The sequence below is a fragment of the Scyliorhinus torazame genome, chromosome 16 (assembly GCF_047496885.1).
Source record: "Scyliorhinus torazame isolate Kashiwa2021f chromosome 16, sScyTor2.1, whole genome shotgun sequence".
NCBI classification, from domain to species: domain Eukaryota; kingdom Metazoa; phylum Chordata; class Chondrichthyes; order Carcharhiniformes; family Scyliorhinidae; genus Scyliorhinus; species Scyliorhinus torazame.
The window spans coordinates 98,068,037-98,083,889 of NC_092722.1; the positions used below are offsets into that span (position 1 = coordinate 98,068,037).

At 50.7% G+C, this 15,853-nt stretch overlaps 1 protein-coding gene across 1 annotated transcript in view; it reads left to right on the forward strand.

Annotated features, from left to right (window-relative positions):
- LOC140392960 (inorganic pyrophosphatase-like) overlaps positions 1-15,853 on the forward strand; it is a 148,217-nt gene that overhangs the window by 5,815 nt on the left and 126,549 nt on the right. Inside the window, 1 exon segment of the mRNA XM_072478772.1 lies at positions 2,905-2,969. Coding sequence (XP_072334873.1) covers positions 2,905-2,969 — 65 coding nt within the window.

The window sequence follows — 15,853 nt, forward strand, 5'->3', positions numbered from 1 at the left end:
GGGAGTGAGGGTGTGTGCGGGGTGGAGTGAGTGTGCGGGGGTGGGAGTGAGTGTGCGCGGGGGGGAGTGAGTGTGCAGGGAGTAGTGAGTTTGTGCGGGGGGAGAGTGAGTGTGTGCGGGGGGGGAGTGAGTGTGTGCGGGGGGAGAGTGAGTGTGTGCGGGGGTGGGAGTGAGTGTGTGCGGGGGTGGGAGTGAGTGTGTGCGGGGGTGGGAGTGAGTGTGTGCGGGGGTGGGAGTGAGTGTGTGCGGGGGGGAGAGTGAGTGTGTGCGGGGGGGAGAGTGAGTGTGTGCGGGGGGGAGAGTGAGTGTGTGCGGGGGGGAGAGTGAGTGTGTGCGGGGGGGAGAGTGAGTGTGTGCGGGGGGGAGAGTGAGTGTGTGCGGGGGGGAGAGTGCGTGTGTGCGGGGGGCGAGTGCGTGTGTGCGGAGGGGGAGTGAGTGTGTGCGTGGTGGGGGGGAGTGAGAGTGTGTGCGGGGGAGGAGTGGGTGTGTGTGCGGGGGGCGAGTGAGTGTGTGCGGGGGGGCGAGTGAGTGTGTGCGGGGGGGCGAGTGAGTGTGTGCGGGGGGGCGAGTGAGAGTGTGCGGGGTGGCGAGTGAGAGTGTGTGCGGGGGGCGAGTGAGAGTGCGGGGGGGGGGGAGTGCGTGCGGGGGGAGTGAGTGTGTGCGTGGGGGAGAGTGAGTGTGTGCGGGGGGTAGAGTGAGTGTGTGCGGGGGGGGAAGTGAGTGTGTGCAGGGGGGAGAGTGAGTGTGTGCGGGGGGGGAGTGAGAGTGTGTGTGGTGGGGGGGAGTGAGAGTGTGTGTGGTGGGGGGGAGTGAGAGTGTGTGCCGGGGGGTGAGTGAGAGTGTGTGCGGGGGGGGGAGGAATGGGTGTGTGTGCTGGGGGGGAGTGAGAGTGTGTGCGGGGTGGAGTGAGTGTGCGGGGGTGGGAGTGAGTGTGCGCGGGGGGGGAGTGAGTGTGCAGGGAGTAGTGAGTTTGTGCGGGGGGAGAGTGAGTGTGTGCGGGGGGGAGAGTGAGTGTGTGCGGGGGGAGAGTGAGTGTGTGCGGGGGTGGGAGTGAGTGTGTGCGGGGGTGGGAGTGAGTGTGTGCGGGGGTGGGAGTGAGTGTGTGCGGGGGGGAGAGTGAGTGTGTGCGGGGGGGAGAGTGAGTGTGTGCGGGGGGGAGAGTGAGTGTGTGCGGGGGGAGACTGAGTGTGTGCGGGGGGGAGAGTGAGTGTGTGCGGGGGGGAGAGTGAGTGTGTGCGGGGGGGAGAGTGAGTGTGTGCGGGGGTGGGAGTGAGTGTGTGCGGGGGTGGGAGTGAGTGTGTGCGGGGGGGAGAGTGAGTGTGTGCGGGGGTGGGAGTGAGTGTGTGCGGGGGTGGGAGTGAGTGTGTGCGGGGGTGGGAGTGAGTGTGTGCGGGGGTGGGAGTGAGTGTGTGCGTGGGGGAGAGTGAGTGTGTGCGGGGGGTAGAGTGAGTGTGTGCGGGGGGGGAAGTGAGTGTGTGCAGGGGGGAGAGTGAGTGTGTGCGGGGGGGGAGTGAGTGTGTGCGGGGGGGGAGTGAGAGTGTGTGTGGTGGGGGGGAGTGAGAGTGTGTGTGGTGGGGGGGAGTGAGAGTGTGTGCCGGGGGGTGAGTGAGAGTGTGTGCGGGGGGGGGGAGGAATGGGTGTGTGTGCTGGGGGGGAGTGAGAGTGTGTGCGGGGTGGAGTGAGTGTGCGGGGGTGGGAGTGAGTGTGCGCGGGGGGGAGTGAGTGTGCAGGGAGTAGTGAGTTTGTGCGGGGGGAGAGTGAGTGTGTGCGGGGGGGAGAGTGAGTGTGTGCGGGGGGAGAGTGAGTGTGTGCGGGGGTGGGAGTGAGTGTGTGCGGGGGTGGGAGTGAGTGTGTGCGGGGGTGGGAGTGAGTGTGTGCGGGGGTGGGAGTGAGTGTGTGCGGGGGGGAGAGTGAGTGTGTGCGGGGGGGAGAGTGAGTGTGTGCGGGGGGGGGAGTGAGTGTGTGCGGGGGGGAGAGTGAGTGTGTGCGGGGGGGAGAGTGAGTGTGTGCGGGGGGGAGAGTGAGTGTGTGCGGGGGGAGAGTGCGTGTGTGCGGGGGGCGAGTGAGTGTGTGCGGAGGGGGAGTGAGTGTGTGCGTGGTGGGGGGGAGTGAGAGTGTGTGCGGGGGAGGAGTGGGTGTGTGTGCGGGGGGGGTGAGAGTGTGTGCGGGGTGGAGTGAGTGTGCGGGGGTGGGAGTGAGTGAGTGTGTGCGGGGGGGGAGTGAGTGCAGGGAGTAGTGAGTTTGTGAGGGGGGAGAGTGAGTGTGTGCGGGGGAGAGTGAGTGTGAGTGGGGGAGAGTGAGTGTGTGCGGGGGGGAGTGAGAGTGTGTGCGGGGGGGAGTGAGAGTGTGTGCGGGGGGGCGAGTGAGAGTGTGTGCGGGGGGGCGAGTGAGAGTGTGTGCGGGGGGGCGAGTGAGAGTGTGTGCGGGGGGGGCGAGTGAGAGTGTGTGCGGGGGGGCGAGTGAGAGTGTGTGCGGGGGGGCGAGTGAGAGTGTGTGCGGGGGGGCGAGTGAGAGTGTGTGCGGGGGGGGCGAGTGAGAGTGTGTGCGGGGGGGGCGAGTGAGTGTGTGCGAGGGGGCGAGTGAGAGTGTGCGGGATGGCGAGTGAGAGTGTGTGCGGGGTGGCGAGTGAGAGTGTGTGCGGGGGGCGAGTGAGAGTGTGTGCGGGGGGCGAGTGAGAGTGTGTGCGGGGGGCGAGTGAGAGTGTGTGCGGGGTGGCGAATGAGAGTGTGTGCGCGGGGCGAGTGAGGGTGTGCGGGGGGCGAAGGAGGCTGGAGGGAGTGAGAGGATGGAGGGAGCAGGAGGAAGGGAGGGTGGATGGAGCAGGAGGAAGAGAGGATGGAAGGAGGGGATGTGGGGGGGTTGAGGAAGGAGGGATGTCTCTGACTCGCTCTCTTTCTTTTCCAGGCAATGAGCAGGGCCAGTTCCTGTCTCCGTTCCATGACATCCCACTGTATGCAGCAAAGACTGAGGTATTTGGGTGAGGGGCTGATCACCCCCACAGTTTATATTAATTTGATCCAGAACCTGGTGTTTTCAGTTGGACCCCTCGCCCTGTTGTCTGCCCACATAGGCTGTGGATGACTATCCTTGAGAAAGATTGCTCTGTATTTTGGCACATGTCCCCTTGTGGTTTGGTCACTTTCATCATGCTATAATTGCAACATGGTGAGCTGGGAGGGGAGTGTCACCCATGAAAATTACATCGTACAGGGAACTACATCGTTGGTGTGGTTTCCATCCACATGAACGGTGCTCTTTCCTTCAACTGCCAATTGAACCCATGTTGATGTGGTCTTTGCTTCTATCACAACTACACTCTCTACATCCATAGCCTCTCCCAAACTGCTCTTACTAAGACTCACATAGATTCACCATGCGTCCTGCTTTTATATTATCCAAAGACCCAGAATTTCATGAACGTTTTGTTTTATCCACTTTAGGTGTGCTTTTAATGTTGTCAACCTGAAGCCCCACTCTTCAGTTTTATTCTATTTAATATACTATTGAGGGGCTTGTTTAGCACAGAGGGCTAAACAGCTGGCTTGTAATGCAGGACAATGCCAGCAGCGCGGGTTCAATTCCCGTACTGGCCTCCCCAAACAGGCGCCGGAATGTGGCGACTAGGGGCTTTTCAACATTGAAGCTTAATTGTGACAATAAGCGATTATTATTATTCATTTCCCTGATTTTTGTTTTTGTTGTTGTTGAATTGCTCTACTTCAGGGATGCAGGTGACATTCCACATTTGGTCAGAGGAATAAAGAAACCCTTGGAATTGTATGTAAATTGGATTGAACAGCAAAGGGAACTTGAAGTACAGGTGCATACATTTTCAAAGTAGCGATGGACCGTGTGGAGTTTGCACATTCTCCCCGTGTCTGCGTGGGTCTCACCCCCATAACCCAAAAAGATGTGCTGGGGAATTGCGGTGGTCGCATGTAGGTGGAAGTCGCACATTGGGTAGCTGCTGCTCGAGGCTCGGTTTTTCGGAATTTAATGCCCGGTCCCAGGGGCAATTTTTAGATGAGCAGGTGCAGGAAGACATAAGGAAGAGGGGTGTCTAAAAACCAGAAGAAAGCTGATGGGAAGAAGGTTCGGCGTCAAGTGAGCGGGTCAGCCCGGCAGCAGGAAAGGTGGTGGAGGTCGGATCGCTGGGCCCTTCACAGTGGGCCGGGGAGTTTGAAAGCAGTTTGCCAAGCACATGGAGGTGATAAGGAAGGAAATGATAGCAGCAATGAAGGTATTGGTGGAGGAGGCGATGGTGCAGGGAGAGAAGTTGAAGGGGGTCTAGGAAGCTCTGTCGCAGCATAGTGACCAGTTCACCTAGATGGGTGAAGCGCTGCCGGGGGTGGGGGGAGGCCAACACAGGACTGCGAGCAAAGGAGCAGACCAATAAGGTTTTTGAGGAGTTTTATGAAAAGCTGTATAGATCGGACCCATCGGGACAGGGATGAGGGAGTTCCTGAAGTGCCTGGGGTACTTATCTCCAGTGCCCCCCCTCCCCCACCCCACCCCACCCAGTTAAATCTGTCTCTCTTTGCCAGTTCCACGCCCAGGTCCTGATATACCCGAAGCTCGTTGCCTTCCCAGGTACATCTCCTCATCTGCCTAACCCACCGCAAGATCTCTTTGTCCAGAAACCGGTGTAGCCTCACCACCATTGCCCTCGACGCCTCATTTGCCTGTGACCCCTCAGGAATCATAAAAAACCTGCGGTTCCCTAATGGAGAACTTGATATGAAGGGGTATAATAGCAATGATGTACTTGGAAAAAATTCTGAAATAAATGCCTTCTGTTTGATGTATTTTGCAATTCTCCTTATAATTTCATTCCCCTTCATTATTTTCTCTATAATTAAATATTGCAAAACGTTCCAGCTTTGAAGATGGGCCTATCAGCCCCATTCCAGTCTGACACTCCCATCCATACTTAACCCTGGTGAGTTAAAGATCAAAAGTCGCAACTAATTTGGTTATAATTAAGGAAATGCCAAGAACAAGGGGCCATAAATATATGTTAATCACCAAGAAATCTAAAACTGAATTGAGATTAGAATGTGGAACTTGGCACCTCAAGGAGTGGTTGAGCTAATTAGGGTGGATTTAAAGGGAAACTGGATAAACATGGAGTAAGGAATTGAAGGATATGTTAATGGGGGAGATGAATTAAGGTGGCAGGGTGCTCATTTGCAACATAAATGCAGTTGGGCTGGGTAGTCCATTTCAGTCGTGTAATTTCTATAATATCTTGCAGATTACCCCATTCAAAGTCTTAAATCTTCCACTTCCCCTTTATTGACAATCACCACTTTATCCATGCCACTTTGTAGCTTCCTGTAATCTCAATTGTTGACGACACCTCCCATTCTAGTCGTATACGCACGTGCCGGCACCCTTTCTTCCAGCTCGCTATCCAAATTATTGGTGTACAGGCCTCAAACAGTTTGTTTTGTTTGGGAGGAGGGGGGCCGTCTATATCAGTTTTAATCTGTTTCACTATCCACCCTCTAATTTTATACTTAATTATTTTCTCTTTATATTCACAAAATGTCCCAACTTTGTAAGAATTGGTCCATTGGCTCTTCTCCAGTCCTGCACACATGTCATTGAGTGATCAAAGGTTGACTCCATTGGGTTACAATTAAGGTCTCATAAAGGTGTTGTTCTACTGCTGGAGGTATACAATAGGCCACCAAATAGTGGGACGGCATAGCAGGAAATGTGCAGAACAATTGTGAAAAGATGCATTTAAAGAGAGTAGCGATAATGGGAATTTAATTCTGTTAATATCGGCCGAGATAGTAACTGTACAAAGGGAGTGGGTGTGGGGGCGTGGTTTCCTGAAATTTTACAAGAGAGCTTTCTCCATTAATGTCTTTCCAGCCCAATGAGAAAGAAGCAATGGTGGATTTAGTTCTGGGTACACAGTTGGGCACCTTCTGAGTGAAGTAATTTCTCCTCACCTCAGGTCGTAAATGGTAAGGTGATTTAACCTGAAACTCTGTTCTAGATTCCCCAGCCAAGCCAGAGGAAACAACTTCTCAGTATCTACCCGTCACAACGTTGAATGTTGCAGTGAAAACACCTCTGATTCTTCTAAACTCCAAAGAATATAGACTCGATTTACTCAGCCCCCCTCAAAGAACAAAGAAAAGTACAGCACAGGAACAGGCCCTTCGGCCCTCCAAGCCTGTGTCAACCATGCTGCCCGTCTAAACTAAAATCTTCTGCACTTCCGGGATCCGTATCCCCTCTTCCCATCCTATTCATGTATTTGTCAAGATGCCCCTTAAATGTCACTATCGTCCCTGCTTCCACCACCTCCTCCGGCAGCGAGTTCCAGGCACCCACTTCCCTCTGTGTAAAATACTTGCCTCGTACATCTCCTCTAAACCTTTCCCCTCGCACCTTAAACCTATGCCCCCTAGTAATTGACTCCTCTACCCTGGGCAAAATCCTCTGACTCTCCACTCTGTCTGTGCCCCTCCTAATTTTGTAGACCTCTATCAGGTCGCCCCTCAACCTCCGTCATTCCAGTGAGAACAAACCGAGTTTATTCAACCTCTCCTCATAGCTAATGGCCTCCATACCAGGCAACATCCTGGTAAACCTCTTGTGCACCCCCTCTAAAGCCTGCACATCCTTCTGGTAGTGTGGCGACCAGAATTGAACACTATACTCCAAGTGTGGCCTAACTAAGGTTCTATACTGCTGCAACATGACTTGCCAATTCTTATACTCAATGCCCCGGCCAATGAAGGCAAGCATGCCGTATGCCTTCTTGACTACCTTCTCCACCTGTGTTGCCCCTTTCATTGACCTGTGGACCTGTACACCTAGATCTCTCTGACTCAATACTCTTGAGGATTCTCCATTCACTGTATATTCCCTACCTGCATTAGACCTTCCAAAATGCATGACCTCACATTTGTGCTGCAGCATAGATAACCCTCATTTCCGGAACCTTCACCGTACCACCTCCAATGCAAGTATGTCCTTTCTTTAGAGATGTGTCTCACCAAAATCCTGTATGACTGTAGCAAGACTTCTGTATTCTTTACTCCAATCCCCCAAAGGGAAAAATAGGGCCAAAAACTATTTGTTTTCTTAATTGCTTGCTGTATCTTCATACCTTTGGTGCTTCTTGTATGCGTACACCCAAGTTCGTAGTATATACAGCATTGGCCTCCTTATTTAGGCAAATCAGTAAATGAAGCAATTCCAAGAAGGTTTACTAGACTTAAAAACTGGACATTCATGAAAGCTGCAGCAGTATATTTGACCGGAACCTGTAACTTTGTAGCCCAGCATATCCCTGCACCACTACTGTCAAGCTGGGAACTCTGGCCCATTGAGGGGAGCACATCAGGAGCAGCACCAGGTGTATGTGAAAATGAAATACTAACTTGAAGCTCAAACACAGGAGTACATGCATGCTAAATAGCAAAACAACATCCTATAGAGTGAGTTAAACCAGTGTTTTCAAACTTTTTTTCTGGGGACCCATTTTTACCAACCAGCCAACCTTCGCGACCCACGATGGCCGACCTTCGCGACCCACCATTTTCTCTTACTCTGTAATGTTAAGATGAAATGTGGTGAACCTCCAATTTCTAGAGGATGAAAACATTTTCAGTTTCTGCATTTTTTTCCTGTAAATTTTTATCAAATAAAAACTCCCCCGAACTTGTAAAAAAAAATGGCTGCGACCGTATTAAAAAGATGCGGCCGCGCCGCACACGTGTGCCTGCTCATAGGTGCGCATGCACACCAATGAACGGGCACGCATGCACAGTGCGGCCGCATTTTCTATATGTTCGTGGCCATTTTGAAGGCCGCTTGCAGCCGGCGTTATTAAAAGCCAGCTGTTGTGCGCGGTCGGGAGCGCTGCGGCGGACTGCTCCATGACCCTCCCGACACCCACCCGCGGGTCGCGCCCCCGACTTTGACAATGCCTGAGTTAAACCATCCTCAACCAGTAGATCACATCAAAGTCCAGCCACACCCAGTTACGTACGATGGTGGAAAGCTTTACAGCTAATTGGAGGAAGAAGGCTCCACAAACATCCACATCCTCAATGATGCAAAGTACTCCACTATCCCCACAAAATCTCATTTGATTTCTCCAAAATCGATGCCCATCATTTCCAGAACTCCATGCTTAATCACTGTCACAGTACTGAAACGGCTCTTACCAATAATAATAATAAGTGCTTATTGTCACAAGTAGGCTTCAATGAAGTTACTGTGAAAAGCCCCTAGTCACCATCAAAGTCACAGATGACATCCTCTGCGGCAGTGGTATTTTCTTCTGATATCATCACTGCTTTCCACCCTCAATCTCAGCACTGCGCATCTTCTCAATCTCCGTGATTTCAGCCTCTTTTTCACCATCCTCCGTCCTCTGCCCCTCCTGTTCTCCTTTAATCCATCTAAACTCCCCAACCCGTATTCTTGTCTACCCATTGACCTTGCCATCGCATAGAACTGTACAGCACAGTACAGGCCCTTCGGCCACGATGTTGTGCCGAACTAGTTTGAAACTAAGATCAAATCAACCTACTCCCAATCATTCTGGTGCACTCCACATGCCTATCCAATAACTGCCTGAAAGTTCCTAAAGTGTCCGACTCCACTACCATAGCTGGGTTCCATGCCCCAACCACTCTCTGAGTAAAGAACCTACCTCTGACATCCCTCCTATATCTTCCACCATGAACCTTGTAGTTATGTCCCCTTGTAACAGCTACATCCACCCGAGGAAAAAGTCGCTGAACGTCCACTCTGTCTATCCCTCTCATCATCTTATAAACCTCTATTAAATCACCTCTCATCCTCCTTCGCTCCAATGAGAAAAGCCCTAGCTCCCTCAGCCTTTCCTCATAAGACCTGCCCCCCCAATCCAGATAGCATCCTGGTAAATCTCCTTTGCACCCTTTCCAATGCTTCCACATCCTTCCTATAATGAGGTGACCAGAACTGCACACAATACTCCAAATGTCTAACCAAGGTCTTGTACAGTTGCAGCATAACCTCACGGCTCTTAAACTCAATCCCCCTGTTAAATGCTAACACATTACAGGCTTTCTTCATGGCTCTATCCACTTGGATGGCAACTTTCAGAGATCTATGGGCATGAACTCCGAGATCTCTCTGCTCCTCCACATTCTTCATAACCCTGCCGTTAACCCTGTAATCCGCATTCAAATTTGTCCTCAAAATTCCACAAAATTAATCACCTCACACTTATCAGGGTTAAACTCCATCTGCCACTTTTCAGCCCAGCTCTGCATCCTATCAATGTCTCTTTGCAGCCTACAACAGCCCTCCACCTCATCCACTACTCCACCAATCTTGGTGTCAACAGCAAATTTACTGACCCACCCTTCAGCCCCCTCCTCCAAGTCATTGATAAAAATCACAAATAGCAGAGGACCCAGCACTGATCCCTGTGGTACACCGCTGGTGACTGGGCTCCCGGATGAAAATTTACCATCTACCACCACCCTCTGTCTTCTATGTGATAGCCAGTTACTGATCCAGTCAGCCAAATTTCCCTCTATGCCATGCGTCCTTACTTTCTGCATGAGCCGACCATGGGCACCTTATCAAACGCCTTACTAAAATCCATGTATACAACATCAACTGCTCTACCTTCATCGGTGTACTTAATTACGTCCTCCAAGAATACCGTCAAACTTGTGAGGCAAGACTTAGCCCTCACAAATCCGTGCTGACTATCCTGGATTAAGCTGTATCTTTCCAAATGATCATAAATCCTATGCCTCAGGACCCTTTCCAATAATTTACCGATGACCGAAGTGAGACTAACCGGCCTATAATTCCCAGGGTTATACCTATTCCCTTTCTTGAACAAGGGGATAACATTCGCCTCTCTCCAGTCTTCTGGCACTTATCCTGTAGACAGTGAGGACATAAAGATCAAAGCCAAAGGCTCTGCAATCTCATCCCTCGCCTCCCAAAGAATCCTAGGATATATCCCATCAGGCCCAGGGGACTTATCTATCCTCCGGCTTCTCAAAATTTCTAACACATCTTCCTTCCGAATATCTACCTCCTCCATACTACCAGCCTGTATCGCACTGTCCTCCTCAACAACATGGCCCCTCTCCTTTGTGAACACTGAAGAAAAGTATTCATTTAGGGCCACTCCTGTATCTTCAGACTCCATGCACACGTTCCTCACATAAGTGTAAAAAGCCTTGGGGTTTTCCTTGATCCTACCTGCCAAGGACTTCTCATGCCCCCTCCTAGCTCTCTTAAGCCCTTTCTTGAGCTCCTTCCTAGCTATCTTGTATCCCTCAAGTGACCTAACTGAACCTTGTTTTCTCATCCTTACATAAGCCCCCTTCCTCTTGACAAGACATTCAACCTATTTTGTAAACCATGGTTCCCTCACTCGACTATTTCCTCCCTGCCTGACAGGGACATACATATCAAGGACACGCAGTATTTGTTCCTTGAACAAGCTCCACATCTCATTTGTGCCATTCCCTGACAGTTCCTGTTTCCATCTTATGCTCCACAATTCTTGCCTAATCGCACCGTAATTACCCTTCCCTCTAGCCCCCTCCATTGCTATAGTGGAAGTCACCAAATTGTGGTCACTGTCTCCAAAGTGCTCTCCCACAACCAAATCTAACACTTAGTTCATTACCCAGTACCACATCCAATGTGGTCCCGCCTCTTGTCGGTCTATCCACATGTTGTGTGAGGAAACCCTCCACAAACTGGATCCAAACTATTCGAATTATAGTGGTTCCAATCAATATTTGGAAAGTTGAAGTCACCCATGACAACTCCTGTGACTACTGCACCTAACAAAAATCTGTGTTGCAATCTTTTCCTCCACATCTCTGTTACTGTTTGGGGGCCTATAGAAAACTCCTAACAAAGTGACCGCACCTTTCCTATTTCTAACTTCAGCCCACACCACTTCAGTAGACAGGTCCTCCTAAAACTGCCTTTCTGCAGCCATTATACTATCCTTGATTAACAATGTTACTCCTCTACCTCTTTTACTGCCTTCCCTAATCTTACTGAAACATCTAAACCCCGGAACCTCCAACAACCATTCCTTCCCCTGTTCTATCCACATCTCCGTAATGGCCACAACATCGTAGTCCCAGGTACCAATCCATGCTTCAAGCTCATCAACCTTATTCCTGATGCTCCTCGCATTGAAGTAGACACACCTCAAACCACCTTCATGCCTGCAGGTCCACTCTTGTGACCTTGGTACCTTCCTCAGTACTGCACTACCCTCAACTTCCTGAACTCCAGCAATGCTGTCTCCTGGACTACAAATCAGTTTCCCATCCCCCTGCCAAATTAGTTTAAACCCCCCTGAAGAGCTGTAGCAAATTTCCCTCCCAGGATATTGGTGCCCCTCTGGTTCAGGTGTAACCTTTCCTGTTTGTACAGGTCCCACCTTCCCCAGAATGTGCTCCAGTTATCCAAGTAACTGAAACCCTCCCTCCTACACCATCCCTGTAGCGATGTGTTTAACTGCACTCTCTCTCTGTTCCTCACCTCGCTAGCACGTGGCACTGGCAGCAAACCAGAAATGCCAACACGGTCTGTCCTGGCTCTCAGCTTCCACCCTAGCTCCCTGAATTCCTGTTTTACATCCCCGTCCCTTTTCCTACCTATGTCGCTGGTACCAATGTGTACCACGACTTGTGGCTGCTCCCCCTTAAGGATCCTGAAAACACGATCAGAGACGTCACGCACCTTGGCACCGGGGAGGCAACACACCAACCGTGAGCCTCTATCATTGCTACAGAACCGCCTATTTGTACCTCTAACTATAGAGTCTCCAATAACTAATACTCTCCTGCTCTCCCCCCTCCCCTTCTGAGCCACAGGGATAGACTCTGCCAGAGACCTGGTCACCTCTGGTAGGTCCCCCCCCCCCCCCCCCAAACGGTATCCAAAGCGGTATATCTGTTATTGAGGGGAACAACCGCAGGGGATCCCTGCACTGACTGCTTCTTCCCCCTCCTTTTAAACATCACCCAGCTACGTTCATTCTAAGGAGTAACTACATCCCTGTAGCTTCTATCTAAACCGACTCTGCCTCCCGAATGATCCTCAGTTCATTCAGCTCCAGTTCCCTAACTCGGTCTTTGAGGAGCTGGAGATGGGTGCACTTCCCGCAGGTGAACTCCGCAGGGCCACTGATGCCAGGGTCCAGGATGTCTCAGAACGGGTAGCGGGCATCCTGAAGGGGGAGGGAAAACAGGCGGAGGTCGTGGTACATATTGGTACTAACGATATAGGCAGGAAGGGGGATAAGGTCCTGTAGCAGGAGTTCAGAGAGCTCGGCAGAAAGTTAAAAGACAGGACCTTAAGGGTTGTAATCTCGGGATTACTCCCTGTGCCACGTGCTAGTGAGGCTAGAAATAGGGAGATAGAGCAGCTAAACACGTGGCTAAACAGCTGGTATAGGAGGGAGGGTTTCAGTTACCTGGACCACTGGGTGCCCTTCCGGGTCAGGTGTGACCTGTATAAGAAGGACGGGTTACATCTAAACTGGAGAGGCATAAATCTCCTGGCCGTGAGGTTGGCTAGTGTCACATGAGAGGGTTTAAACTATTATGGCAGGGGGGGTGGGTACCGGAGCAATAGGCCAGAAGGTGAAAAGATTGAGGGAGAACTAGGAAATAGGGCCAGTGTGGCTCTGAGGCAGAGCAGACAGGGAGAAGTTGCTGAACACAGCGGGTCTGGTGGCCTGAAGTGCATATGTTTTAATGCAAGAAGTATTACGGGTAAGGCAGATGAACTTAGAGCTTGGATTAGTCCTTGGAACTATGATGGCGTTGCCATTACAGAGACCTGGTTGAGGGAAGGACAGGATTGGCAGCTAAACGTTCCAGGATTTAGATGTTTCAGGCGGGATAGAGGGGGATGTAAAAGGGGTGGCTAAGTTGCGCTACTGGTTCGGGAGAATATCACAGCTGTACTGCGGGAGGCCACCTCAGAGAACAGCGAGGCAATATGGGTAGAGATCAGGAATAAGAAGAGTGCAGTCACAATGTTGGGTGTTTACTACAGGCCTCCCAACAGCCAGCGGTAGATAGAGGAGCAGATAGGTGGACAGATTTTGGAAAGGAGTAAAAGCAACAGGGTTGTTGTGATGGGAGGCTTTAACTTCCCCAATATTGACTGGGACTCACTTAGTGCTAGGGGCTTTGACGGGGCAGAGTTTGTAAGGAGCATCCAGGAGGGCTTCTTAAAACAATATGTAGACAGTCCAACTAGGGAAGGGGCGGTACTGGACCTGGTATTGGGGAATGAGCCCAGCCAGGTGGTCGAAGTTTCAGTAGGGGAGCATTTCGGGAACAATTCAGTAAATTTTAAAGTGCTGATGGACAAGGATAAGAGTGGTCCAAGGGTGAATGAGCTCAATTGGGGGAAGGCTAATTATAACAATATTAGGCGTCAACTGAAGAACCTAGATGGGGGCGGATGTTTGAGGGTAAATCAACATCTGACATGTGGGAGGCTTTCAAATGTTAGTTGAAAGGAATTCAGGACCAGCATGTTCCTGTGAGGAAGAAGGATAAATATGACAAATTTCGGGAACTTTGGATACCGAGAGATATTGTAGGCCTCGTTAAAAAGAAGAAGGAGGCTAGAAGGCTGGGAACAGACGACACCTGTGTGGAATATAAGGAAAGTAGGAAGTAACGTAAGCAAGGAGTCAGGAGGGTTAAAAGGGGTCACGAAAAATAATTGGCAAATAGGGTTAAGGAAAATCCCAAGGCTTTTTACACATGCATAAAAAGCCAGGGAAAGCTTTGGCCCACTGAAGGACATGGGAGGGAATCTATGTGTGGAGCCAGAGGAAATGAGTGAGGTACGAAATTAATACTTTGCATCAGTGGTGGGAAACTGGAGCTCAGTGAATGAAAGAGTGGTGGAGGCGGAACCCCTATCAGCATTTAAGAAGTATTTAGATGAGCACTTAAAATGGCGCATATGGACCAAATGCTGGAGAATGGGATTAGAATAGATAGGTGCTTGATGGCTGGCACAGACATGATGGGTCGAAGGGCCTCTTTCCGTGCTGTAAAATTATTACAAGCAGGAATGAGTATTATTGTGGCAGAGAGAGACCCTAACAATCACCCTATGTCACCCACTATCAACATCCTGGGGGTTGACCAGAAACTGAACTGGACTAACCATATAAATACTGTGGCTACTAGAGAAGGTCAGAGAGTAGAAGTCTGATGGCGAGTAACACTTCCTGACTCCCCAGAGTCTGTCCATCAGGGGGCAAGTCAGTGTAATGGAATGAAATGAAAAAATGAAAATCGCTTATTGTCACAAGTAGGCTTCAAATGAAGATACTGTGAAAAGCCCCTAGTCGCCACATTCTGGCGCCTGTTCGGGGAGGCTGGTACGGGAATTGAACCGTGCTGCTGGCCTGCCTTTGTCTGCTTTCAAAGCCAACGATTTAGCCCTGTGCTAAACCAGCCCCTATGTTCTCTATTTTTCTGGATGAGTGCTGCTCCAACAACACTCAGGAAGTTTGAACCATCCAGGACAAAGCCCCCTTGATCGGCATCCCTTTCACAAACATTCACTCCCTCCATCGCTGACATACAGTAGCAGCCGTGTGTACCATCTACAAGATGCACTGCAGAGCTCACCAAGGCAGCACCTTCCAAACCCGTGACCACTACCATCTAGGAGGACACAGTAGGAAGTGTCACAACCCCAGGTTTTGGTCATCTAGAAGGACAAGAGCAGCAGATACATGGGCACACCGCCACCTGGAAGCGCCCCTCCAAGTCACTCACTATCCTGACTTGGAAATATATAGCTGTTCCTTTAAGGTCGCTGGTTCGAAATACTGGAACTCCCTAACAGCACAGTAAGTGTACCTACACCACATGAACTGCAGCGATTCAAGAAGGCAGCACACCGCCACCTTCACAAGGGCAATTGGGCATGGGCGACAACCCGCCTGGCCAGTGACCCCACATCCTGTAAATGAATGAATGAATTTTTAAAACTGGAGCACAGAAAGGAGCAGCTGTGTATGCTGCTGGTAGTTCCTGGATAGTGCATCTGTATATCCTTAGATAGCTCCACCTCTAGTTGCAGACTTGAGAAATGCTCAGCAAACCTGTTTTGGAATGTATTGAGTAATTAAACATAAATGCGCATGATTGTTCTGTAACCCTTCAATGTTGTACAAAGAAATACTTTATCCAGTACCTTTGAATATGCAACCGCCTCAAGCGGATTTATTTCTGGACATACGGAGTTGTGTTTTCTCCTCTAACTGGCTATAATGTTGGATGATCTGCTTCTGATAGCCTCCCTTATGCGCACATCAGCCTCTCTCTGCCACTCTGGGCAGTCTCCCTCCAGGATCGATCCCTGGCCACCTCCTGTTTCTCATTCGCATGATATCCTTTGGCACAAAGTACAGCATTCGTTCCTTTTCACACGTACACTGATGGCACCCAACTCTACCTCACCACCACATTCCTCAGCAGCTCCATTGTTTCTAAATTCATCAGACTGTTGGTTAGACATTCATTACTGGATGAACAGAAATTTCCTCCCAACTAAAAATTGAAGGAAATCCTGAGGGGATGCACTGTCCTGGGATGGATAGCGGGAATATTCTGAGGGGGTGCACTGTCCTGGGATGGATATAGGGGCTGCACTTTCCTGGGATGGATAGTGGGAATATGCTGAGGGGGTGCACTGTCCTGGGATGGATATAGGTGATGCACTTACCTGGGATGGATATATGGGATGTACTGAGGGGAAGCTGTGTCCTGGGATGGATAAAGGGGATATACTGAGT